Source organism: Anguilla rostrata, chromosome 8 (genome assembly GCF_018555375.3).
Source record: "Anguilla rostrata isolate EN2019 chromosome 8, ASM1855537v3, whole genome shotgun sequence".
NCBI classification, from domain to species: Eukaryota; Metazoa; Chordata; class Actinopteri; order Anguilliformes; family Anguillidae; genus Anguilla; species Anguilla rostrata.
This window is the reverse complement of record NC_057940.1, coordinates 33,502,640-33,529,363: the sequence shown is the minus strand read 5'-3', so window position 1 is coordinate 33,529,363 and position 26,724 is coordinate 33,502,640. Positions and strand designations below refer to the sequence as shown.

The following is a 26,724-nucleotide window of genomic DNA, read 5'->3' as shown; positions in this document are numbered from 1 at the left end:
TCATTCTTGAATATTCTTTACTTAACTCCGGCGCAGGGTTACCCAGCTAGGCGAAAGGGACAGCGAGAAAGGTCTTCACGGAGTTCAGCCACAAGAGAATTTAAATCAGAACCGTTCACTGAGAGACAGAGAGGCTTTATTTGTATTTTAGTTTGCGGGCAAATTGTTCGTATGCATTTTTAATGCATGGCTGTTCTCAATAATGATTTTTTCTGTTCTAAATAATTGCATAGACCATTGCATAATGTCTTTGAAACGAATACGCATACGCACAGTTCTGTGCTCTGACATCGAGGGCAATCTCCTTTCCGTTTTATATATACATATATATAAAATATATATATAAAATATATATATATATAAAAATATAGAAAGAGGGGGAAAGGGAGACATATTTTACAACAAAAATAACTGATGATATTGCAGCATTGTACAAAATATTTAAAACATAAACCAGAAAGTTGTTTATTTCCTCTGTTTGCTACGTAAACCCTGAAATAAGTAAAGGAAGTACTTGATCCGCATCGCCTCTTTTGGAGCGTTAAAATGTTGGACAGCTGTGAAATCGAGGAGATGAGTTGTCATAAACAGTCAAGGCTTTAGAAAATAGAACCTTGTGCTGAACGTGTTGCGCACAGTTCTCCTAGCAGAGAAAAAGTGCCTCCAGCCAATGAAAAGGCAGCATCCTAAATGGGAGGGGTTTACCGCTCAAGTGAAATGCCAATCAAATCATCAACTTCAAATTGAGTCTGAGAGATTAGCCCCGGGACGTATGGGCAGGCACATCAGTTAGAGCTCAATTGCTGATGTGATCATATCCAAGGGATTTACTGCAAAAGAAAGTGGCACCTAGTAGAAGAGTCGTTTTTTCTGCAGTGCTGTAGTACTAGGTCACTTTCAGCCCGACTTCCTTGTTTTTTCAATTATCTTTTCTTTCTGGATTGTTTTCGTCCTGCATTACGTGACATTTGGTAGATGCGATGTCTTTACCCCAGTTGAGTTACCCCCAGTATTTAAGTGCCACCCAAGCGGTACATAACTGCGATCGGTCAGGGGTACTGTCTGCATCTGCTCGGGGAAACGGCTCTGACATCGGTGCAAATCCCTCTGCTACAGCGGCAGCGGTCACGTCGGTGCTGGGAATGTATGCTAACCATTATTCAGCCCACAACTACAGCGCTTTTCTACCGTACACCAGGGCCGACTTAGCGCTCTTCTCTCAGCTGGTAAGACCTACTTCATTCATAATGTTTAATTTAAAAGTTGGTTGTTGAAGAACGCATATGCAATATCTGTTAATAGTTTATTGTAAGACGTGCGGTAGCCGATGGTTGAAGAACTCGAGTTCGTTAATAAACGATAGCATATGTATAGCCTAAGGTAACGTAACGCTTAGTGGTAGGCTATTTCAAATACCGGGTTACTATAAAGTCCAAGAGTTAATCGTTTGTAACCCAATGTTTTACGAACCAAAGTATGTCACTGCAGTTTAATGATTGCTTTATGCATTTTCCTGCTTAGTGGTGATTTGTTCTGAATACGCATTTGTCTTTTAGTTTTTTTTTTGTTTGTTTGTTTTAACAATGTTATTTCGCAGGGAAGAAAAGCACACTCCAGATATATGCTTATTAATTAAAAACACGTAAAACTATCAAAAGCACCAATCAAAGTAAGAGACTTAGAAGACGACTATTTTCCCGAAGTTAAATTCAAATTAGGCCTATTAAATGTGCTTTTCTATATAACATCTAGATCGGAGCTGCGTGTAGGATGAAGTTTAATGCATCGTAAACACTGACTGCAAAATATATAGGCCTACTCTACAAGTGTAAGAATATGTAATACGTACAAATTATATAGGCCTATTGACACATTCCTACTTTTTTCATATGTTGAATTTGCAAAAAACAGTTACATTTTGCGACTGATTTTAATTGACTGTGGTAAATATACAATTTTAATTGCGCTCATGTAATTTTAAAGACGCTTAGGAACATAATTTAAGTGAATAATCATTCATTAACGTGACTGTGATTTTGTTCTGTAGGCCTACGGAGCATGCATCATTAACTAATTTGTCTGATATTAGCCTAAATCAATTCCGTATATAGCACTAAATTAAGCAAAATCTGGAAATAATCTTGAAATCTGAAGAGAGATCCTCTTTGAGTAGTCGTGATATTTACATCATATTTTTTCTTGATCTGATAGTTATTTTCGAAGTCAGATAGACACACTAAATTCAAATGTGTTCCTTCTCGTCTGTGCAGTGGGAGATATTTTTATTTTTCGTTTAGGAAATTAACTGTTATGTAACCTACATAAATTAGGCTACATAAATCAGACATCGTCCTATATTTTAGCGTGCGAATACCAAAATGCAATCTAGCTTCTATATGTCTTCTAACACAAATGATGTTTTACTAATGTCTGCATCGCATGGTTACGTTTAAAGTAATATGTTTATAAAATGCAGGTAATGTATTGCAGCTTTTTAATAGCCTACCCTGTAGCCTAGAATGTTATGCCTTACGCATATAAATCTGTAAATTTGCTTGATTAAATATGGCATTTAAGTACTGAAATTATTGCCGACTAGTCATTATTAGGTTTAGCGTAGAAAACGTAATTTAAAAAGAAATTCTAGTGGCCATCGCTTATATTATCCGAAATGTCTTGTACTAGGCTTTACAGAAGCTCCATTGTTTCATTTGTGTTGCGGTCCTGAAGTTCATAATTCAACATAGGCCAACAAATTCAGTCTGCCATGTTCGAAAGTAACATGCAGGCTATTGTAGATAAATCCTAAAATTATTGGTTAGGGAAATCATGGAGGAAACCTAACTGGTAAATGTTGTGGGACATTTCTTATGATCGGTTATTCAAGTCAACTTTCTTCTCTTTCTCAAGGGCTCACAATATGAATTTAAGGACAGTCCGGGTGTTCACCCACCTAGCTTTGCGGCCCATCCCTCGACAGCATTTTACCCCTACGGACAATACCAGTACGGCGACCCTTCCCGAGCAAAGAGTGCCACCCGCGAATCCACCAGTACGCTAAAGGCTTGGCTGCAGGAGCATAAGAAAAACCCTTACCCAACCAAAGGAGAAAAGATCATGCTGGCTATCATCACTAAGATGACCCTTACGCAGGTCTCCACCTGGTTCGCCAATGCTAGGCGGAGACTCAAGAAGGAGAATAAGGTGACGTGGGGAAGAAGCGCAGAAGACAGAGATGGCAAAATATTCGACAGTGACACTGAAGGGGACGTGGAGAAGAACGAAGACGACGAGGAAATTGACTTGGAAAGCATAGATATTGACAAGGTTGATGAAAACAGCGGAGATCAAAGTAATGAGGAGGACGATGAAGGCAGAGATCAGTTGGAGCAGGGAAGTATAGATAAAAGAGCGTCGTTGGAACCTCAAACGCACAAAGTTTTTGACCGTTCCGATCGAAAAAACACTGGACTGCTGTCTCCTGGCGGGCAAAGTAGTTGCCAACTGCCAGCGAATAAGCCAAAAATATGGTCCTTAGCAGAGACAGCGACTAGTCCGGACAACTCTGTGAAATCCGTGTCACCCTCTGCCCCTGCCAGTCACAGTTCGCCTCTGGTCCAGCACCCAGCCTTTCTTCCAAACCATGGAATATACACATGTCAGATTGGAAAGCTAAACAGCTGGACGAATGCCGCTCTCTTCGGCCAGAATCCCCTGTTGAGCGTGAAGTCTTTTCTGGGAGTAAATCAAGGTCACCAGCAACCTGACCATCACCGTCGTAAGCAGCAAACACCGACCACGGGGGTTACGTCATCTGCCACAGCTGTCCACAGTGAGAACTGCCCAGAGGACTTCAGTCCAAAGCATATAGGTACATAAGTATTTTGAACGCAGTGACGCCGTATTTAAAGCAAAGTGGCTTTAGCCTACAGAGCAACGTTGTTTAAATTGATTTTAAAATAATTTATTTTTTCATTTTAGATCGACAAATGACTGATTCACCGACACAGACATTAAAGTCGTCTTTTCAACTCGTCCATGACAGGTAAACTTATTTCATATACCATTTCACTTGCTTGATGAATTTAAGTATATTCTAGATGCACTATTACTACTACTACTACTAATAATAATAATAATAATAATAACAACTTTCATAACACATAATAATAATATATAATAATTATTGTTATTATTGTTACTATTATTATTATTATTATTATTAACAATAACTGCAACAACAATCATAACAGTAATTATTATTATTATTATTATCAGTAGTAGTAGCCTAGTAGTCTCACTTGTAGCCTACTAGTAGTGATGGTAGTAGTAGCAGCAGGAGTCGTGTTAATAAATGTGGTACTGGTACTGGGATAAGTTGTAGCATTACATTATTTTGGCAGGCTAGTAGCAGTTGTGGTAATCGTAGCCAGGTTGTTGTACTATTCCACTGTTTATTACAAATTAGTGGTAAAATAAATAAATAAAACATCTTAGATGGTGCAATTAGCCATGTGTCAGTCCGCAGCGGGTCCAGGCATACGCGCTGTGATCATATGAACCGAAACATAGAGCAATTCTTGAAGACTCTGATTTAATGAAACGTGTCCGAATTCAGACGTTCACCTCCACCATCCTAACGGTTTGCCGAATACAAACAAGCAGTGCTTTCACTTTCATGTTTGTATATAACAGATGACCTGCAATAATACCCTATTTATTTAATTCCTCTCAAGAGACTGGAGTAGGCACTGTGAAATGAACCTTGGGCCTGCCCCTGCTCACGAATTTAAGAACTCAAAGGGCGAAAATCACCCGAGGGACCATTAACACAAAAACACCTTTTTTCATGTTCCGTCAATGAATAGCCTACCATAATTTCTGCGTACTTGATGGATCTTTACTCAATTCCTGTCGCTTGTTTTGATTATCAGCCTAGTGTCATTATCATAATGGGGGTAACGCAGACATTATAAAGAAGGCATTAGTAGGTATTATCAATTCAAGTCCGCGCTATAGCGGGCCTTAAAACTGCAAAGTGTATATAGTTTTATGATTATTATTTTTAAATGTCACTTTCGATCTTGGAAGCACAGGTCGGCCTAATGAGCATGTGTATTACTAGTATAAATGTTAGACGATGGAGAAGTTAACGGTTTTCTTTCTCCTTTACAGTTCCAGAAATCAACAAGAAGCAACGCAGCGAGTTCTAATGGCTCTTTCCTCGACGTGATGAATCTTAATTTGGTCTGTTTTTTTTTTTTTGTTATTTTATTTTTAACAAAGATTTTTTGAAAGAGAAAAATGTCTGGATCTATTGATGGAAGGACAAAGCCATTTCCCCTTTTTGCCGAGCAGTCACATTCACTCACTGCAGAACAAGATAAACTTGCGGATGGATTTATATCATTGCTTTAAAAAGAATCAGCCAATTGCAAACTGAGTGTCCGTTTTATCTCAAGTAGACATTTGATATATTTGACTTTTCAGTGTTTGTTTCTCATGCTGCAAAAAGTTGTAAATGTTGAAAGCACATATATTTTTGTCTATTAAACTAAATGAAATTATATGCATTTTAAGAATGATTTCTTTTTGCATAACTGAACTGAGTATTATGTTTTGCATATCCTACCTAGTGCATATATACAGATTTCGTGCTGTACATTAAATGAACACTAAAAGTCAATTATTGAATTGTCACTCATTTTATCATGAAATTATTATTATTATTATTATTATTATTATTATTATTATTATTAAAATAAATTGTACTTTTCCGTTCATTGTGCGATTCTTTACGAATGTAAACGTTAAACTGTTGGTGAGCAATATTCATAGAAACTGGGGCTTCTGGTCTTGCCGAGTTCTCTTCGATTTTATTTTTATTCAACCAGCCTCTGTAATTGGCGCTACCAAAGATGCATTGTAGTGCAAATAAGTTGCCAGATGGTTGTCGTTGACAAGAGATGGACAGGGGGTTGGACGTTCATTAATTAATAATGTGGGAACACACTGTCCAAACAGTAACAACCTACAAATACAGCCTACAATGTATTACTCACTGTCGGAAACAAAGGAATAATAATGACTTTTGAAAGTTAAAGGTGTACAATGATAGCATTAGCAGAGCTTGTGTTTTACAGAATATACAAATTGAATAACAGCAAGGTAGTCTCCAAAAAGGAAGCCGTACGTAAAGAAAAATGACTGGAAAAACATAAATCTTTCAGAGATGAATTAATTATTTGGGCAAGAAGGCCTAATGCAAATGTTATGTTTTTGTCGCCGTCGAGAATACACCTCGATGCCGTTCATTGTAAAGGTTAGCTGTTAATTTCAGTTCTCACGCCTGTTCGGGCAGTACGTGTATGTCACAAAGCACAAAGCCTTCAACCGGCGAAAAATTCAGTAGCCTACTTCGGTACACGTGATGTAAGAAGAAACAGCATTCGGCCTTGTACACTGCAACAGGCTAAAATATATTAAGCCTCTACATAGCTGAAGAGAGAAGCACAAATACTTTTAAAAAGTGTTTGATAACGTGCTTCATGTAGTTGTATTTTCAGTTATTTATTTATGATAGTAATACAGCGACATCTATGGTGAAATGTCGGCCATACAATCGGCTATTTCTATTTACATCTGTAGGCCTATGTCTTGTTAATTAGAAAGCTTCAATAGTGGGCCACTGCGTCCGATGTCTTCCCACAAACTTATATTACCGGTTAAGTGATAACAGATATCTGTAACATATCTTAATTTGCGACATGTAAAATGCAGTATCCCTATGTTAGTGTCCAAAATTATGTTATGACAGACGTTCTTATCAAGAACACAACAGACAATACTAAAGAATGTCCACACTGTAGCCTACCGTAAGTAGTCGAGGTTTGTGACTGTTTTTAAAAAGTACTGTGCTGCAATGTATAAATACTTTTAATACATTTTAATTATATGTTTTGTTACATATTTTTCATCACACAATCGACAGTAATTGTGATTCACAATATACCTCCATAACACAAAATAGTCTATAATGCTGTCCTCAGACCAAAGGTGCTTAACAGATAAGAGATGGTGGTACAGCCTCTACTCTCTCACACTGTTCTAAATCAATAACAGTTTTATGTATGAGGCCTCTTCCTTTTAATTTGGAATACAGGTTGTGTCTCAGTAGAGGAGTAATTTTGTTTTGGATTTTATTATAGCATTTGCCTTCAAAGCAGTTAAAGAATAAATACACAAATAATCCCAACAGTTATGGTAGAGCACTGAGATGGAAACAGGATATGATCAGTTTATGAATGATTATTCATAACACAGAAAGTGCTGCTGGCTTACAGCTGCAGAGCTGTGGAGACAAAATGGGGTTTCTTCCCATAGTGCCCCTTCTTTGCCTCACACCACCCATTTAAAATAACCACCTGGTGTCCTGTTTATTTCTTTTGTTGCAAACCAGCTTGAGGTCTGTCAAAGTCTTAGCTGGGGGCCACACTATTGCTATTCAGTAATATACACAAAATTATTCAGTTAGCAGTGGCTGTATGGTCAATGCTCGGAAGAGTAATAGACAGGACTGGAGCCCACAATTAGGCTATCATTTACTTTGACCATTACTCCAACTCTGCCTATGGGGCCAGGAAAAGTATGACACCTAAAAAAACATGAGGAATCAAACCTTAAAGCCAGGCCAATGCAAGTCAATTAATTATTATTATTATTATTATTATTATTATTATTATTATTATTATTAATAATGCGACAGATTGGCGGAATGTCCAGAGTGTATTCCTCCCTTTTGTCCAATGCATGCTGGGATAGGCTCCAGCACCCCCGTGACCCTGTCCAGGATAAGCGGGTATAGATAATGGATGGATGGATAATAATAGCAATAATAAACTGAACTAAAAACCCAATTATGCTTAAAGTGACAGCCCATTATGATTAGTTATAAATTGGCACCAATGATGATGATGATGATCATGAAGACAATTATGGTTGACAGACCAGATGTGATCAAGAGAAAAAACTGTCATTGTCTATATTAAACTAAAAAAAACAGCATTACAGGACTACGATACAATAACAGAAAATATTAAAATCACAACGAAACCATTTTTGCTGCTCACATCTGTTTAAGTGAGCTCATACCATCCCCCTGACCTGCTCCCTCCTCTGTCATCCATTTATTTGCATGCCATGAATGACAATGCATCACAGGCACAAGGCTGGGAGTCTCTCCTGCTTTTATGGAAATTTCCACTGTGGCAGATAATAAAATGTGACTTTCCTCCCATTCCTCTGATGTCATGCCATTGCGCTTTTGGGGTCAGTCCTCTGGGCTCCAGAAACGGAAGAGGAGACATCTGAAGTGTCACTGTGCAGCTGCATTCAGTGAGAGAGAATATTATCCAGCACACATGTGCAAGGCAGAGGCTCATCTCACTGATCTCTCTCTCTCTCTATATCTCTCTCTCTCTCTCTCTGTATCGCTATCGCTCTCTCTCTCTCTCTCTCTCTCTCTCTCTCTGTGTCTGTCTGTCTCTCTCTCTCTCTCTCGTTCTTTGTCATATCCACTACCATTTGAAAGGTGAAGGTTGGTGCATATGGGATGCTTTTGATGTTTGTGTGTGAGTGTGTGTGTGTGTGTGTGTGCATGCGTACGCGTGTGTGTGTGCACACGTACGCGCGTGTGTGGAGTTGTTTATTTTTACATATTATTAATACTGTTTCCACATATTTCAATATGCCATGTGGCCCCTCAAAAGCATATGAATCTACAGTATGACAGCAACATCCATGCTTGTATAGACATGCTGCCCAGACCCACACTTTCGTGGCCTTTTTGCTGCCCAAAGATAATGTGAAAGTGAAGGTATAAAAAACAGCACGAAACTCCAACTTCAGCAAAGATAAATGAATGAAAATACCAGGCCCTGTGCAGCATATAAAAAGTCAAATTAACAACAAACTACTTTTTACCAAGGCAGCTCACAGTTACAAATACAGATATTTCAGCAAACTATTCACTGAAGTGTCAATAACGTCTTAGTTCCATTATTGGGACCACGGGAAATATGTGAACAAAGCATATTTCTGCAGCTAATCACATTCGCATCAAAGATCTGGAATTGCGCATCCCAGTCTCTAGGAAATGCCAGAATATTTCCTGTAATCTGCAGGACCCATCTGCCACCAGTATTGTCCAGCATGTGGCCAGCTCCATCCCTGACTGCCCCCAAGCACACACACACACACACACGCACACAAGCACAAACACACGCACGCACGCACAGGCACGCACGCGCACACACACACGCACGTACGTACACACGCACACATGCAAGCACACACGTACACACACGTACGCACACATGCACGCACGCACACACAAACACACATATATATTTATACAATTAATTTTTTTTTCTTGATTTGGTTCTGTTGTTTGTACACAATTTTAGCTTATTTAGCTTATTTTGGCTTCACAATGTAGAAACTACAGCACAAGGTCCCCCCATTTCAGGGTTCCATAATGTTTGTGACAGGTAGCTTCACGGGTGTTTCTGATTAATCAGGAGTGTGCAAGGTATAAGACAGCTTTCAGTATCTAGTTTTGATTCTCGTAAGGGCCTGGTAGGCTAAGGAAGACTTGATGACCAAAGAATTCTCACCATAATGAAAAAACCCCTGAAACAGGTGTCCGACAAATCAGAAACACTCTTCAGGAGGCAGGCATGGGTGTGTCAGTGACTACTGCCTGCAGAAGACTATATGAACAGAACTACAAAGGCTACTCTGCAAGATGTAAACCACTAGTAAGCCACAGAAACAGAATGACCAGGTTACAGTTTGCTAAGTACCTAAAAGAGCCAGCAGAGTTCTGGAAAAGGTCTTGTGGACAGATGAGACCAAGATCGACTTGGATCAGAATGATGGCAAGAGCAAAGTGTGGAGGCCCCATGTGGGGGTGTTATGGTTTGGGCATTTATGGGTGCAGCAGATACTGTCTTACTTGTCTTCATTGATGATGTAACTGCTGATAGCAGCAACATAATTAATTCTGTGTACAGAAGCATTTATCTAGTCAAGTTCAACCAAATGCCTCCAAACTCATTGGACAGCGCTTCATCCTACAGCTAGACAATGAGACCAAACATATCACTCAAGCATCAAAGGAGATTTTCAGAGCTAAAAACTGGAACATTTTTGACTGGCCAAGTCATTCACCTGATCTGAATCCAATTGAACATGTGTTTCATATGTTGAAGAAAAAATTTAAGTAACTATCCCCCAAAACAAGCAGGAGCCAATGATGGCTGCAGTACAGGCCTGGTAGAGTATCGCCAGAAAAGATGTGTGTGGGATAATGTATGAAGTGCATTATAATTTCTGCATGGTGAAACCAAAGTGTATAAAAATAAATAAAAGCTGAGAGTGTGCCTTTAAATAAAAGCTGAGTGTGCAATACAACCGTATGTGAATGGTTTGATTACAAATCTAAAATTGTGGAGTACAGAGCAAAATCAAGAAAAACATGCCTTTGTCGTGAACATTATGGAGCTCATTGTATATGAAGAAAATCAACACAACTCCACTGCTCTCTTTGCAAAATAAGTCTTTTTTGTCAGTTTGGTGAGTTTGCTGGTGTCCTTAACTAAAAAACACACTAAATGACATAACATGGCATCAGTTAAAGACAGCCCTTTATAGAAATTACAACTGAAGTTAATGTAGCCAAAAGAAAAATTAAATAAAATACATTTGGGCTGCCTGTAGGCTTTCCCCACTAATACATTTACTGTAGATCTTGCAATTATAGATTCTAATTCAATATAAAAGCTCCACACAAGCCTGTTATGCATATACACACGTACATAAATTTGATAAGCACGTCAATCGACACGCGTGTCCGTCTCTCTATATGCTCGGCCCCAGAAGGCGATAAGTAGGCCACCGTACGGAAACCAGCGTGCGGTGCCTTGCCTTTCATCTAAGATTAGCACCGTCCTGACACACTGCAGCCTCTAAAATATGAATCAAAGCCATGGAAATGCCAGTGGTCTGTATGCGGCGGGGAGAGGGACAGGGCGCTGCCAGTGAAGCTGCCCCAAGAACCCAGCAGGCTCTTCCCAGGCCAGCCTGCTGTCTGCCAAGCCGCAGTTATGCCATCGGCCGCTCGTCATACTAAAAGTGAAGAGTGTGTGTGCGTGCTTGTGTGTAGGTGCACGTGTGTGTGTTTGTGTGTGCGCACTCGTGTGCACAAGTGCACGCTTGTGTGTAGGTGCGCATGTGTGTGCGTGCTTGTGTGTAGGTGTGCGTAAGAGTATGTGTGTGTGTGTGTGTGTGTGAGAGTCTGCATGTGCGTTCGCGTGCACACGTGTGTGTGTGTGTGCGCGTGTGTATATGTGTGTGTGTGTGTGCGTATGAGTATGTGTGTGAGTCTGCCTGTGCGTTCGCGTGCACACGTGTGTGTGTGTGCGTGTGTGTGTGGTAGGGGTTGTTGCTCCAGCTACGTCTGGCACACATAGATCCACAAATCTCTCCAGGAAGCCCTGCTGAGAAAATCTTTATTAACTCCCGGCTCCACGGGTTAAAAAAGTAAGACCCTGCCAGCTGAACAGCTGTGTCTGGAGCTGCCCCGCCAGAGTTGCAGGAAGTGAGAGGGCTTAAGCCATGGGCTGAGCCACCTTAATTCCACTTCCTGTGTCGCGTTCGCGAGAGCGCTACGAGACGCAGTTTACCTTCCCCTCCTTCCCTGACTGTGAGGTTTGCATGGCAGCAGGGGAAATAGCACCACCCATGTTCATTCTCATAATGACCTTTTCCTCACTCGCAAAACAACACGTGAGGCCCTTCGGCTTTAGCAAAGCCCCACATCTGCAGCCAAGCAACTGCCACTGTCTGTTGTGGAAAGCACACGTTTAATATTATCATTGTTTGTCATTACAATTGAAAGACTTCAAACCAAACAAAAGCAGTGTCAACCGAACTGCAGCAAAAATAAAACATTTGTAGCCAATGCAACAATGATCATCACATTGCCTGCAGGCTACTGTAAAATATTAGCTATTTTTGGCTGCAGGGGAGATACGTGGATCTAGCAATCTGTGCGCCAGGCCGTTTCGACAACACGTGCGAACACAGGCACGCACAAGCACACACGCAGACTGTCTAATGAGTGAAGAATGAGTGATGACTTTCTGTGTGAGCGGAGCAGCGTGCAGAGGGTAATCTCATATGCAGTTGTAAGGTAAATTGTTTAAATATGTTTCCCGTAAACTGATATAAATTATGCATTGTAAGATTAATCACGGTGAGCTAAACACTTTTTCGGTCTGCAATTGATTTTCCGGGAAATCAATTGTTCATCTACCTTGCAAATGAATTTAAAACGCATATCTCTCCTGAAATACACCGCATGTTAGTATCGCTGTTGATTCAATAACTATTAATGCAGTTTCTCTCACAAAAAAAAGGTTTCTCGAAAAGAGAATCTCATATACCACCCCCAGCACAATTTACCTTCCATTTCCCAGCAAAGGGCTCAAAGCAGCTTTGTCCAGGCATACACTTTTAGACAGACAACACCACACAGCTCAAAGAGTCATAGACTTGCATTCCCAGCCAGTCCTCTTATGTGTTTATGGGGAAAAAGGCTCTTTGTTGGCACAGATTTAATCTTTTTGCTGGCACACACGGTATGCACCTTTAAACTTGCTTTCACTTTGGTGACAGCCGTATAAATTGCTCTGAGGTAGGATGCCATCTAATTGGTGCTGTTTGTTAGGATAACATAGCCGAGAGGAGAGGTCTCATCTTGGAAATTCCAGAGCAGCCCTGCCCTCTCGGAAGCCGCAGGAAGATGTGTCACCAGCTTGCTATTTACTGCAACTCCCTGAGATTTTCCCTATTTGTTTTCACAATAAAAGCGTGTTTTTAGCGCAATTTCTTGCCACCCCAAGGATGATTTGTTTTTGAGAATACATTTATTGTACATGTTGCGAAACGAGATGCATGTCCCGCATTCTTTAAATGGCAATATAAAAATCAGTCATTTTCAGATTTTCTGAAGAAAACTTCAATTTCCTGAGTCTTCTGTAAAATGCAAATTACAGTATCCATAGCTCCCAGTTGATTACAGCTGATATTGCGGGTAACTCTGTGTCAATCAAAAACTCCTTTTTGATTGCTATACTTCAAAAACGTTTCAAAACCTTTTGTTTCCCTAACAACCCCCCTCCCCACTCCCCCATCCCCCCAACCTTGGTCCAGAGAGAATGTTTATACTTTGAATTGCTTGATGCACAAGGTCTTTGGTTGTTTTAAAGTTCAAAAGCGATGTACCCTCTCCCTCAGAAATCATATTTCTGGTACCACAGGTGTCATTCCACTCTTCCGAGTTTATGGAGTCCCCTGGATCATTATAATTCCCACACTTTGGCTGAATCCCTCATTACTGTTTCCTCACAGGACCTGGTTTCATCATAAATGCTTCTTACACTACGTGACTTTTGTTTGAGACAGCATATTCAACGCTTTAATGTGAATTTAATTGTTGGGGACATTATTTGGTTTTTATCTAAAAAAGACTCAGTACTCAAAAAAATACACATCTCAGCAGTTATTATATGCATTAAACACAGGGCCTATTTTACTCCTCACTGCTTTCAAATGAACATTTCTGAGGTTGAAAGTTGTGGTAGGTATCCTCTGGATGGGTTGCATATCTTTTTGTAAATGTTTTGGGAATGTCTTTATTCACAGTCACGCAGTTATTGTGTGTGAGTGCATCCACAAGCTTGGGATTCATTCAACCTGGGGACGTTGCCCATGTTCAAGTGCATTTATACCAAAAAGTGACATTCGTATTTGTAGGCACTGACCTCTTCTAAGAAATCAACCCTGCTCTGCCCTGCTTCCTCTCTCTCATTCAGTTATTCTCATTGGAAATCACATGTAGAATACCTATAAAAAATGTTTAAAATATTAATATAACGTAGAACAAATTTAGTTTGAAAAAAATGAAAAAGTGAGGGGACTTGCATCCAGGATAAAAGGGCGAGGCAATGGGCCGATGTGTACCTGGTTAAAACGCATCCTTCCTGTGACTTTGCCCCAATGTCCAACAGTCTTTCAGGTGCTGCCAATCATCTACTACTGTCAGAAAATGAGAAAGATGAATTAATGAAAGATGAGTGTAAAAGGAGAGAAAAAGCAGTTTCTAAGAGATTTAGTGGAACTGACACCCTTGGTATGTTTCACCTTAACTGCTTCATGTCTGAAACTAGAACACTTATCACGCAAAACACAATTCAGAGTCAAACCCAGAAATTGATATACGTGTACAGCCTCAAAGGGGTAATAAACACTAAATAACAGCTCTACAGCCAAATATTATATCTCTATTTGATAAATCACAAGTCTTATTTTAAAAAGCGTGGCTATACCGCCACGCACTACACTGCCACCACCACTATATTACCAGCCTGTTACATCAGCGTCCCCTGCCTGTCCACTCTCCACCAGCGCTATGAGCTGATCAAATGTATACCGATGCATTATTTAAAACCTAATTTTACTGTCAGAAGAAAGAAAAACAGCAGGGGAAATAGGGCAACTCAAAATGAGCAACACCAGCAGAAAAGAAATAAATATGCATTGTCGCATTCAACAACACCGTAATTTGTCAACAGGAGTTCCTGTGCGTGAGATGAGTGCCTTAACATTCTGAGCAAAAGTAGCAGGGCCTCCCAATAATTTTTATTGGGAGAAAGTTTTATTTACATTGTTCTCTACTGCTTACCTAAGAAATGTTCCAGCCACCAATGAAGCTTGAAAAAAAGCTTTTTGCCAATTTGCCAATTTTCTTGTACATTACTGAGAAGGACTTTTACTCTCAACCTTTCAGTCTCCAAGTGAAATTTCAAAACATATCAGCAGGAGTATGAGTGCATTCATGTTTTATTAAGATACGGTATAATGCACTGCAGTTTTATGAAATAATAATGGTTTATTTTAAGTTGTGCACCATCATTGATACACACAAGCTGTCTTTCCTCCTTCATTTTATTGTCACCACTGCCTATTACAAACTTTAGCTGTTGGTTTTAAAATTACTATGCAACATGGGTGTACAGTATTACCTTTTGACCACTGTGAACTTCCACTTTAAAATCACTTCAAAGTAGCAAATTTTTTTTAAAGTGTTGCCATTGTTTGAGAAAACGAACAATTCTGAGCTATATGTGCAGTTACAGCCATAACAAGTTAAAGTGAATACGGAGTCACAAATGCAAAAACATGCTGCACAAAGCTGCAATTGTTGGGTCACAACATTTCGAGGTAATAAAATTAGTGAGCAAAAGTCATTTTAGGATGAACTCTCTCTTTAGTAAAACTGAATATGCTACTTTTTGGTTATAAGTTTTATAAATTTATTTAACAGCCATGCCATACTTGCGTTTATATGTAAATCAATGTTAAGGACAAAGTTGACTGAATCTACTCTAGCCCTATGCATGTTGATTCTGATTGCCAGGCTTCCTCTTGTACTCAAGAGAGTGAAGGTCTCAAGGTCATGTAAGAAAATGTATGTAGGCAATTGCAACTAAAATTGTCTAACACAGCAACCGCATATAGTTTACAAACAAATATTAGTGTATTACAGATGCTATGCACATGCACACACACACGCGCGCATGCACACACACAATACACATACGTATGTTACACACATTATAAATACAAAAGTTTCAAAAGGGACTTGACCAGTGTTCTCATTCTTAAGAACATAGACATTTTAGACACGGTGATTTCCAGACACATTGAGGGTTGGCATCTGTTATTGGACTATTTTTCTTAAAAGAGTGGACTTTACAAGTCAAACAAACCCATAAGTGCAGTTTAGGGAACTGGACTTGGAGAATTCTGGTTTATCTTATCTTTAGAAAAATAAACTATTATGCTGACTAATAACTCCTCCGGAATGTGTAGATATGAGCTTTCAGGATATTGTTTCTAGCTGTAATTAATATATTCAGATCACTCTCATGTACAAGGGCTTCGGCTAACTTAAATACACATGGCAGAAGCATTTAACTGCAATCTGACCTTCTGAAAAGGCCACAAACACATGTGCAAAAAAAAAATGCACATTTCCCAAATATGGAAAACTGTTCGTTATGCAAATGTAGAGGCAGACAGGGAAGTAAGGTAGGGTACTATTTAGACCGTTTCTTTCATCCTTGGGGGACGGATGCAGAATTTGCACATTATATTTGGTGACACTAATATGTAAGTGTATTAATAAGTCAATTTATACAAAAGGCATAAGTGTACAGCTGCAAGCCACAACCTGAGATTCAATTAGATTTGCCCCTTGTAAAAATAAGCACGGTTCCAAAGCCACTACAGTACTGCTCCAGTTTAAAAGCTATGACAGTTTGCCGAGTGGTCAGTTACCCATAGAGGGTAACAATGAAAACTTAAGGGCTGTTACCATTAACATATTAACAATGAAAGCCTAGAGACCACAAATTATCGCCATGGGTCAAAGAAATACATTTTTTCCCCCTCATGTTAACAACTGGTCCTTGCTTCCTATTTCAGCATTCACTCACGCATGAGTGGCTTGATAAGTCATGAAATACCAGCTGTGATTTCTATTCATTTAGAGACTTGAGGGGGAAAAAGAAGCTTATTGTGCAATTATTATTTATTTGCATATACAGGTTTGTTTGACCACATGCTTCGAATCTACACAACAAATAAGAAGACTTGTTTGTTTACAGAGGAACCACGGACAGGGAGTCAATACGAGAGCAATAACTTTTCCCTCTTTGCTCTAAATTGAGTTCCGTTTCTACAGCTGTTCACACAAAGCCGATAATTCTTGTTTATTTATCAAATAGACTGAGCCAAGAATGTGATGCACAGCATAAGGAAGAGGAGAGAAGGAATTTGCACCAAAGCATAATGTATATGCAATTCTTCCTGAATGTATGGGACAGTACCATTCACTGCATAATATTATACAATGTCATTTCAAAACAAAATACATGATAATTATAATTGTCTTTAGTTTCTATTAGTTTCATGTTAAATATATGTATACATTCCGTAATTATATCCACAATTTCCCATTTTGGCTTTGGGAATTTGCCATTGCTAAATTGATCCTTCAACTGTGGGGCACGGTACAGCACAAAAAACAAATCAAATGAAAAACATATTTCTATTACACACACACACACACACACACACACACACCTGCAGGTGCACTTTACACGTGGGGTCCAAACACCTGCTTGGAAGGGAACATTTTCTAATCCCATGTCTCTTCCTAAAATGTATTACTCAAAAATACACACCATTTAGTATTCTCTACATGCATACACACGCATAAACACTGGATAAACGGTGCTCTCATCACGGCATGGACAACACCAATAAACAAATACAGGTGGATTGGGAATGACAGTCTCTACTCTCAGTACATTACCATGCATGGTGAGTCTCTTCCCCATGTTCGCTGTTCCCAACAATCTTCAAGGAACAAATAATAATTTCAACATCCAACATCCACAGCTTTCATATACTATATATTAAACATCTGTATACAGCTTAAAAGATCTGTATTTTCAAAATAAACTCCTTACGTGACAGACAGACATGAGGATTATGCATAATATTTTCAAGATAAATGTTTTCTGAAGACAGCTTTGTGCATCTAAGAAGACAGACATATTTAAGAGTACTGGGATTGCAGGTAAGCATTAATATGGACATTACTCCACATTTTCACTGAATCTGCCTATGCATTTTCCTACAAGTACCACAGACAAACCCCACAAAAGCATCACATTCCCAAGATGGAATTCAAACCCATAACCTTCTGATAACACCACCATCTCCTTTCCCACTATATCAGGACACGTGTTCTCCTCAGCCCCGGCTTACATATTTATGCGTAGGTGTGATCTTTCAAACGGAGGTGAAATGGCAAGGCTGACAATGACTTAAAAGCTGAACAGGATCAAACGGACATCAAGGGCCAAGCCTGAAGAAGAGCACAGGGGTCTCTTGGAGGCAGCCCCTTCGGCAATCAAATGCCTCTTTTTGGGGGTTTGTTTTCTACTCTTTCAATATTTGAATTATCGTGTGCTGTGAAGTCCAATGAGCAACAAAGGTAAACAGCCTACTGGGGAGAGTGGAGAGGTGAAAAGGCCACGGGGAGGTCAGAACTAGGAGATGCAAGGCCGCATAAGCGCAACGTGCACAGCGTGCCTATCAACAGCACTGAAGGCCATGGAAAAAGGTGAAGTAAGATAAATGGCAGATAAAAAGGCTATTTTCTCCTGGATGTTCTTCACACTGGCTTCAATCATTAGTCCTCACCTTTGAGTCGCCTGAATTGTTTGAAGCGTTTGATTTTTTGAGAGTTCAGGAATCACTAAAATGATGCCACTGAACTTTTCAAAGTCAAGGACAGAAATTCATTGAATTCAGGCCACTGACTTGCAAATAGAAATCCATTTTTTTTTTCTCATTCAATTTGGTGGAAGCCAAACTCACTGAATTGTGCTTGTGAAGACAAGTCAAGTCAACACAAGTAATCACATTTGACTGGGAATTATGATCGATTCTTTTGGCCCTTGTGACACAGCTAGAGAAACATCCTGGGAGCTGAGCTTGACAGACTGGCACTAGTCACTGGACAGGGCAGTGTGATGGGGAAACGAGAGCTGCTTTTGGTGACACATTTGACCGTGGGCATGAGGGCAGCCACAGACGGCAATGAAAATGATCCGTCTGTGGAAATGACTGCAGCACTCACCTTTCCTCAGCTCTTATTTGATGAGATCATAGAAGAGCAGCAGAGTGATATTGACAGATGATTAAGGCTTCACAAAAGGTGGGGCAATTCCACAGGGGATTGCGTGATTCTGCTCATATTTAAATGTATTTGTGTGCATATTTGAATGCCTTCGACAGCAATGGCAATAGCATCTCAAAGTTTCAAATGACCCTGCCTTCACACAGCGAGCAACTCCGTTTATGGGTTGCTCAAGTTTACTAGGATGAGGGAGGCGCACGAGCGTCCCGTTGTGTCCTCTTAGTGGTCTCGTGCAACTACATATGAAGCTAACATGCTGCATAGAAATGTATTCAGGGACAGGGAGGAGAGGTTTATTCTAGTGTCTGTGTAACGGAGCCGTTCCTGCTAGGACACTATTTGTTAACACGATCGGGTTTTAACTTTGTATCTGCTTATAGTAGGGGTTGTTTGGCGCGAGTATGCCGCTATCAAAATGGGCGCACCATTTATGTTTGCCGGTTTGTCAACTCAAACACATTCGCTACTGTACATCTGTTCACCCCCATAATATACTGCAGATTGCTTAAGCATACACATCTGGTTACAAACATTAAATAGATTTATTTAAGTATACCGTGTTCAATAAACACAATGTTAGGAGTGGCTACTAACCGTTGTTTGTTCCGTTTGTTCCATGTTCAAACTGGAATGACGTGATCCGAACGTCACGCTTCTGTGCAATTTTATTGGAAGCGCAGGACAAGAATAATTAGCTATTTTAGACGGGGGGAGACCATAAATTGTATTCGTAATATTTTCTCATACCCGATTAGATATGTGATTATTAGATATAATGTCGAAACTGAGAATATATATATATATATAATTTATATGCGTAAAAATATATGCTGTTATTTCTTCTGAAGTTGATATTGTCTGGAAATGGTATAGTCCCAAAAGTGTAGTGTAGGCTATATAAGCAGGTCATCTGCTCGCAGTAGGTGGGTGTAATTGCATTGGTACAATTGGTGTGCTGATTATTTTGGTTTGTTTCGGTAAATAAATAGTTTGTATAATAGTTTGGGGCACTTTAGTAAATAAAACTCCCCACTTGGGTTGCACAAGTTTGAGCCTCATCTCCAAAGTTCATTGTAGAATCTGCCAACTGACCATGCTTGTAATATTCTGATTTGCCATTTTGTCATCTGTGGAGTAATTACTTAGTCACTGGGTTGGTAGTGAAATATAATGGTTAGGAAACTGGATTTATGACAAAGGTTGTGGGTTCGTTTTCCATCTGGAACACATAGAACTCATTGCTCATAATATATAGAGCTCATTGCACCTGTATGAAGCTTCACTGCTACAATCAGTAGCGCAGGCTGGGGGAGATGGAGGATTTATAGATAGAGGACAGAGTATTTATGTATGCTAGTAAATAAAGCAAATTAAGTTTAATAAGTACATTGCATTCCCCGAAAACAAAATGATTCTGGAATTATAAAGATAATTATTTATAAGATCCATTTTGAATCCAAAACCCTTGCACTAAATCCATTGTAAGGCAATGGCTATGTTTAAATATAAACAAACTTTAAGCTTTTTTTTACATTTTACATTTATTTTGATGGCTGTAAATATTTATTTATATATGGGATGTCTGAGTTCACACCTTATGGCTGTGAACTACGCTGTGGTAAAGCAATGGGTTTATACAGTACAGGCCATGACTGGTGAGTTCTGCAGAGGGAAGAAAAAAATGAAAAAAAAAATCAGTGTAACAGAGTAAGAGAATTTGAAAGATTTGAAAGCATGCCTTTTTTTAGTCTTTTTGGCAACACAAATTCAGCAATGCATCAGTATAATACATGTACCAGTAACTTTGCAACATAACGCTTCTTTCTACTGTTAATTCTTAGTTTCATTATAATCTATGAATGGACAAAATGGACGCACAAAACATGCCGTTCAGTAAGTAATGGACTGAACATGCTGTAAGATAAACGGACAAAAGACATCTCAGTACATCTGACAGCAGTAGTTGGTGTTTTTATGGGGTTTGGAATAAGAGACCGATCGTGGGATAAAAGCATGGGAGGAATGCATATGTCCAACAGCAAGTGAACTCATTTAACAATCATATCAACACTGACTGACACTTCTAATAAATCCAAGTGCTTTACATATGAATTTATTCATAGCTGCATGATGAAACAAATGTCAAAGGCACATTGCAATATTGCAACTGCAATATAAATATAACTGTTAGTAAAATATTATATAATGAGGTTTTTTTTCATCTTTTACATCCCTGACCTAAATACTGGTGTATATGGAGTGATATCACAGATAAAATACATTGAAAATGAATACAGGGGCTAGGAACGGAACACTGAAAGCCAGTGAGATAAGGATACGCTTTAAAGCAGGATATTTCCAAGCATACCTGGTTTTCCTATTTTTTTAATCACAAATGAGTACTGCATCACAGTTGTCAGAAGAAGAAACAAGTGAAACAAGCTATATAGAAAGAAACAATATAACTGTGAAACTCGTTTTTAGAAAAGTACTGTACTGAAGTTAGATCTCAGGTAAGCTGCAGCACATTAACTAAGAGCTATATAAACACATTTGTGTGTCCACATGTGTCAGTGCAATGTGTTTACACCTGTAGTTCCACAACTTTCCCTTTACTTTTAGCGCACTGTCTATGAATACATGCATTCTTCTTTAATCAGCCCAGGTCAATGAAGTCAGGCACTGTGATATACAAGTACACCTCCTAGACATGACACTCTGTCCTGCTGTCTCGATAATACTGAGCACTGAGTCAGTGGACATCGTTTTTGATGGTGATCTGCCATCATCAGGCAAGGCCACTAAACGGTGCTGTAGTGTGCCGCTGCTTTTCAAACACAGACAACCCCCCAGATACCTGTGAATCAGCTCTATAGGGTATTTTGCTGCTACTCTAACCTGAAACCCAATGAATCAAGTGACCTCATACAACTGGTTCAGTCTGTAAATGTGAAACCTGTTCTCAACTGAATGCATTTTCCTTTTAAAATGAAAGGATAAAACTTCACCTTCACACAGATACCAAGCTCTTTCCAAAACCTTATGCGAATGATTTTCCATATTTGTAGAATAAGAAGTACAGAGTTGCATAAGGAATCTTACGGAGAGTGTCTTCAACTATCGATCATTTTATTTCATTTTGTGAAGATCTGTTAAAGCTAACCTGTACAGTAAAATACATGCAGGATGTTGAAGATGCCTAGGAACAGAAGGACAGTGATGCAAACTGGACCGTGATGATCCTCCTTTGCATCCTCATTTAGGCCCACTGTTAGAGTCCCATAATATTATAATCCCTCCCCTGGCTAAACCCTCCCATATCTTATCACACACCCGCTGGCTGGGGCAGCTACAAGGCGCTCCTAGGAACACCCAGCATGAAAAATGGAGATGACATGGCTAGATCAGAATCTTTTGTATGGGGTTTGTAGTGGGTGCAATCGGAGCGGAGCAGGAGTTGATTATACGGCCATGGAGATGCAAAGCACCACATAAAATCATTTTGGAGGGGGTTGTGGGGGGACGACTGTGTGTCTAGAGACTCAGTAAGATTGATGGGGGTTGGGGGATATTTAGCAGAAGATGGACTGGGTGTATTTATTAGGTGAGCGGATGCTGGATACCGCTGAGAGAAATGGCCAGTGTGTTTCAATGGGGATGAGTGGAGCTATTCAACAGAACAGGCATGCTATTCAGTTAGCTGTGAATTGACATGAGAACTCAGGCCAGGTACGTAGCACAGAAATTAAACTGTGCTTCTAGATTGACATTGGGGGCACTGTGAATGTATGCAGCTTATGGACTCCTCATCATGAAACTACATCGGAGGCCCTGTTTGCATGAAGCCCCATCATGTAATGGGACCGACTAATACAGTAACTAGAAGTTTCATTTAAGGAAACAAAGGCCAATTTTATTGAACAAACTTTATTGAACAGTACAGACAGCACTGTGAGCAGGCTCTCCACCAATGTGCTCACTGCTAGTAAAAGACCTTTAAAAGACCAGTTTATGGTTTAGCCGTTGATATGGTACGCAATTCCATACTCATAAGGAAAATAATTACATAAAAATAATGACATACTTGTATTATTTACTTTTATTACTAAAAGTTTTTATTGTTTTAGCACCATATTATGGTTTTCTTTGCCATCACATTTACATTTATTCCGTAGCCTAGAGTATTTGATGAAAAGCTGATAACTATATTTTTGCATCTTTGAAATGAATGATTCTATTTACTTTCATATCTCTGAGGCACCAAAGGTAGGAAATTGAGACAAGCATGCATTGTCTTGCTAGGTGAAAAAAAAACACTGTAATATGCTCCAATGAAATGCCTTTGGCACACAAACTAAGATGGCATATGATAGCATTATATTACCAGCCATCACCATTATATCACCAATATCACCATTGTGTCAGGTTGGATTCAGGCATGCAGCATGTGATGGACTCGATATCTACACATGATAATAAGTAAAAGAAAAATTAATTTGTGACTGGGATACGAATGCATATCATAGGTTTTCATAATCATGAAAACCACTTTTTAAAGATGGAGAGAAAACAAAAAAAGATTTTAAAAAAAGAAAACAAATTATTAAACATGTCAATTTGACTTAGTAGCTACACTTGCTGCCTTTATCTTTTCAGTCTGTCAGGAATGAAATACAAAGATGAATTTGTTTGTGTCAGTAGTTTATATCAGTTTGTCACAACAAAAAGTACATACCCAAAGACAATTTTTCATTGCTGCAATCATCTGCTTTGTATTAGCAAATAATCAGTTCACTGTTTGGTAGGGTAAATACAATGATTTAAAGTGTTTACCTTACATGATAAATGGTCTACCTGCAAGTGAAGTGAAGTGAGGATGTGATAATTAATAGCATAAAATGGCAATAAAAAATCTTAGTTGCTCAAATAGCTTATAACACACTTGTAATACTATACTAATGTTGTCACATTTAATTGGCAATAAACATGTTACACAGAACAAGGATCAAAATACTCAATAATCAAATTAGCCAGATGTATAGGAGTCTAAAGTTTCTGGCAGATGCAACTGCTTTTTTCTGCCCTCTGACTTGGGAGGCATTTTTAGAAAATTGTAGTACTGCATGTTTTTTGTTCGTTTTTTTAACAGAATTTAACATGTCCAAACCTCATAGATCAACCAACCATCATATAATATATCATACAGTAAGATACAGGATCATTTATTTTATTTCCTCAGAGCAAAATAAGATTTTCAGTGTCAAATAAACTTTTAACTCTAACGTCTAACGGAGTACATACTATTCCTACTGTACTCTAGGAATTTTGTTATGGGTACATGTCAATGACGCTGTGCGGCATGTTTGAGGACAGACGTCATTTTTTAACAGCAAATGCTGTACCTGAAAACAAAAGCAATAATCCCCCATTAATGTCCAAATCTGACCAGATAATTAAACCATCAATCCAAGCTACCAATAGATGGAAATCTTATTTATTTCAGCACATTTCTTGGGTCACGTGATTTCTTCATGTTGGAGGAACTTCTTACACTTATTTCCCACCTACTGAGGCTTGTGATACCAGCCTAGAGATTAGAGGAAATTGCATTTTAAGTACTTCTTTCAAGCAGAAATTGTCTACTAGATTGTGTAGCTTCTTGTGTAAGCCCCTCCTGAGTGATGATGTGAATCAACAGAGAAAGATTTAAAAGAAAGGGGGTGGACAAAATAGCCTGAACCACAGTGATCACATGAAGCTATTTTAAACTCAGTGTTGACAGGTATTTGGGATTTCAGTCATATTTGTTCTGTTTTTTTTTTTTTGGTAATGCACACTAATATGGTAACCATACACTAGGTAATATTTGAACACAGTAAAGGGATGGAAGTGTCCATTTTTTGCATCTCCTTTGCGAAACCGTATAAAATGAAATATCTTTTGACTAACAACTACATACATCTTTAACACAGCAATGCATTACAGTAGCGATGGAATGATAATTATCAGAGATCAGCTCCCACACAACCAATCATTGCTTATTTTTGAAGCTGGGCTGGTCGTCTGCTCTGGCAGTATTTCAGAGACAGGATCGCTGGCCGCTCCAGTGTAAAGTAGGTTTCTCCATCCTTGGCCTCCATGTTTGTATATCTGATCACTGTGCAAACAACATCACCCATTCAGGTGGCGATGCTGACCCCAGCTGCAGTTTCTCCCCATCTCTACCGCAGTCATCACCCAATTTTTTGTCATTGAAAAGAAACTATCTGCAAAGGTCTCTACACATCGGTGTACTTCGTTCACAGATAATATGCCAATGAATAAGAGGATTGTCTGCACCAAATAAAGAAGGGAGAAAAAAGTAGATGGGCTTGCAAAGAATACAAGAAAGATACTTTATATTTTCATTGTCAGCCTCACTCCAGGGCTATCCCAAGCACTTATGCATGCTCTATAAGCATAACAGTAGAGAGAGAGAGATGATTAATACAGACTCTCCTGGCGGAAGATATCTCAGTGGGGTAGGCCCAGGCTAACCACTGGCCCGGCTTGATAACAGCAGAATGAACCGCTATCTAATACAATTTTTTTTCCAGGCGATTTGTGAGGGGGGCGGGGTCCGACAGCAGCTGTCAGCCTGTGCGAGTTTTAATAAAATCATTAGAATGTAAATGCTTTATTGCACGTAAGAAGAGCCCCCAGCCTGAGTAACATAATCTGCCGGCGCAAAATGAAAATGTCGATTAAGATTCACTTTGATCCAATGATAAGAGCAGTTTATCTTTTTATTGAGTCTTATTTTGCCTGATTGAGTTTTACACAAATGTAATATCCAGTTCACTTTGCATGGGAAACACCGGGGATGTCCCAGAAATAATTAAAGTGAGCAGTCCTTCTTGTGTGATAAGAAGTGAATTGGATTTATTATTCTGATTCAGACATATCTAGTTATTTTGCATAAAAAGAGGGGGGGACACCAAAATTGTAATTGTTGATCTTACTGTATATTCATTTCAAACACATCTCACAATAATTTAATTATATATATTTTTCAGAATGACTGGAGTCACTTTTTGTTATGTCATATTATGTTGGTGTTTCAAATTGGTACAGTCTATTGGTAATGCATAGATTTATCTAAAAAAAACATTTTGACGGTACAAAAATGCCAAGTCACTCACGCATCCAAAGTATTGTCTATAAGCCAAACAATATTGGCTATCTTAGCTCACACAAATTAAACAAGCTTTATTCCAAACACAACCCGATGTTTCCTAAATTATTGAATGTAACTTGGGCCTGTTTTTTTTTCTTTTCATTTTACCATCTGAAAAGAATGTCAATTTGACCATTATCATTATAAGAACAAAAAAAATCAATAAATCTGCCATGGTGAAATCCATACGTCTCCCCCTTCTTGACTTTCCCATAACATATGTACCAAACATTCAAATATAATTTTAACATCAATATTGCATAAGGAAATAAAGTTATAAACATTTACGTACTTAAATGGCCATGGATGGTCAGATTGACCATCGTTTGCATTTCCTGTGTATTTGAACATTCCGATCGCTGTGTAAAGTTGTTGCGGCAGGACTCCCGTAGTCCAACGGCAGCCCTGCAGAACAAGCCCCCGGCTGGGCAAAGCCTGAAACAGCTCCAGGTTTCAGGGCCTACAGTTCAGTCATGTAGCTGTCTGAGTCATGAATAGGGTTGGGTACTGAAACCCGGAAGCATTATGGCACCAGTTCCCATACACCCGGTACCTGCAGGACCAAATCACAATGCAGTGCTTCAGTGCTTCGTTTTGGTGTCATCTTCAT

The 26,724-nt window shown here is 39.1% G+C and overlaps 2 protein-coding genes and 1 long non-coding RNA gene across 12 annotated transcripts in view; 1 reads left to right on the top strand and 2 right to left on the bottom strand.

Moving 5' to 3' along the window:
• The window catches only part of irx4b (iroquois homeobox 4b), a 134,216-nt gene extending 114,619 nt beyond the window's left edge, over nt 1-19,597 (bottom strand). Inside the window, exons 1-3 of one of the 8 annotated variants that reach the window (XM_064347798.1) lie at nt 19,493-19,585; nt 14,086-14,160; nt 13,887-13,968 (exon numbers count right to left, since the gene is read on the bottom strand). The gene's annotated coding sequence lies outside the window, so the exon portion shown is untranslated. Of the gene's footprint in view, nt 1-13,886; nt 13,969-14,085; nt 14,161-19,492 lie in introns of all 8 variants that reach the window. The other 7 variants (XM_064347799.1, XR_010331953.1, XR_010331954.1 and 4 more) reach the window with 7 other exon arrangements.
• irx1b (iroquois homeobox 1b) lies at nt 749-5,567 on the top strand. Its single transcript, XM_064347802.1, has 4 exons — nt 749-1,226; nt 2,911-3,871; nt 3,982-4,045; nt 5,176-5,567. The coding sequence occupies exons 1-4, from the start codon at nt 981-983 to the stop codon at nt 5,231-5,233; spliced, it is 1,329 nt and encodes a 442-aa protein (XP_064203872.1). The 5' UTR covers nt 749-980; the 3' UTR covers nt 5,234-5,567.
• Nucleotides 19,598-20,420: 823 nt separating the features above from the next.
• The window catches only part of LOC135261470 (uncharacterized), a 52,771-nt gene continuing 46,467 nt past the window's right edge, over nt 20,421-26,724 (bottom strand). For 2 of the 3 annotated variants that reach the window (XR_010331950.1, XR_010331949.1), the window contains one exon: nt 20,421-20,560. This is a non-coding gene — a long non-coding RNA (uncharacterized LOC135261470). Of the gene's footprint in view, nt 20,561-24,379; nt 24,486-26,724 lie in introns of those variants that run through there. The other variant, XR_010331951.1, reaches the window with a different exon arrangement.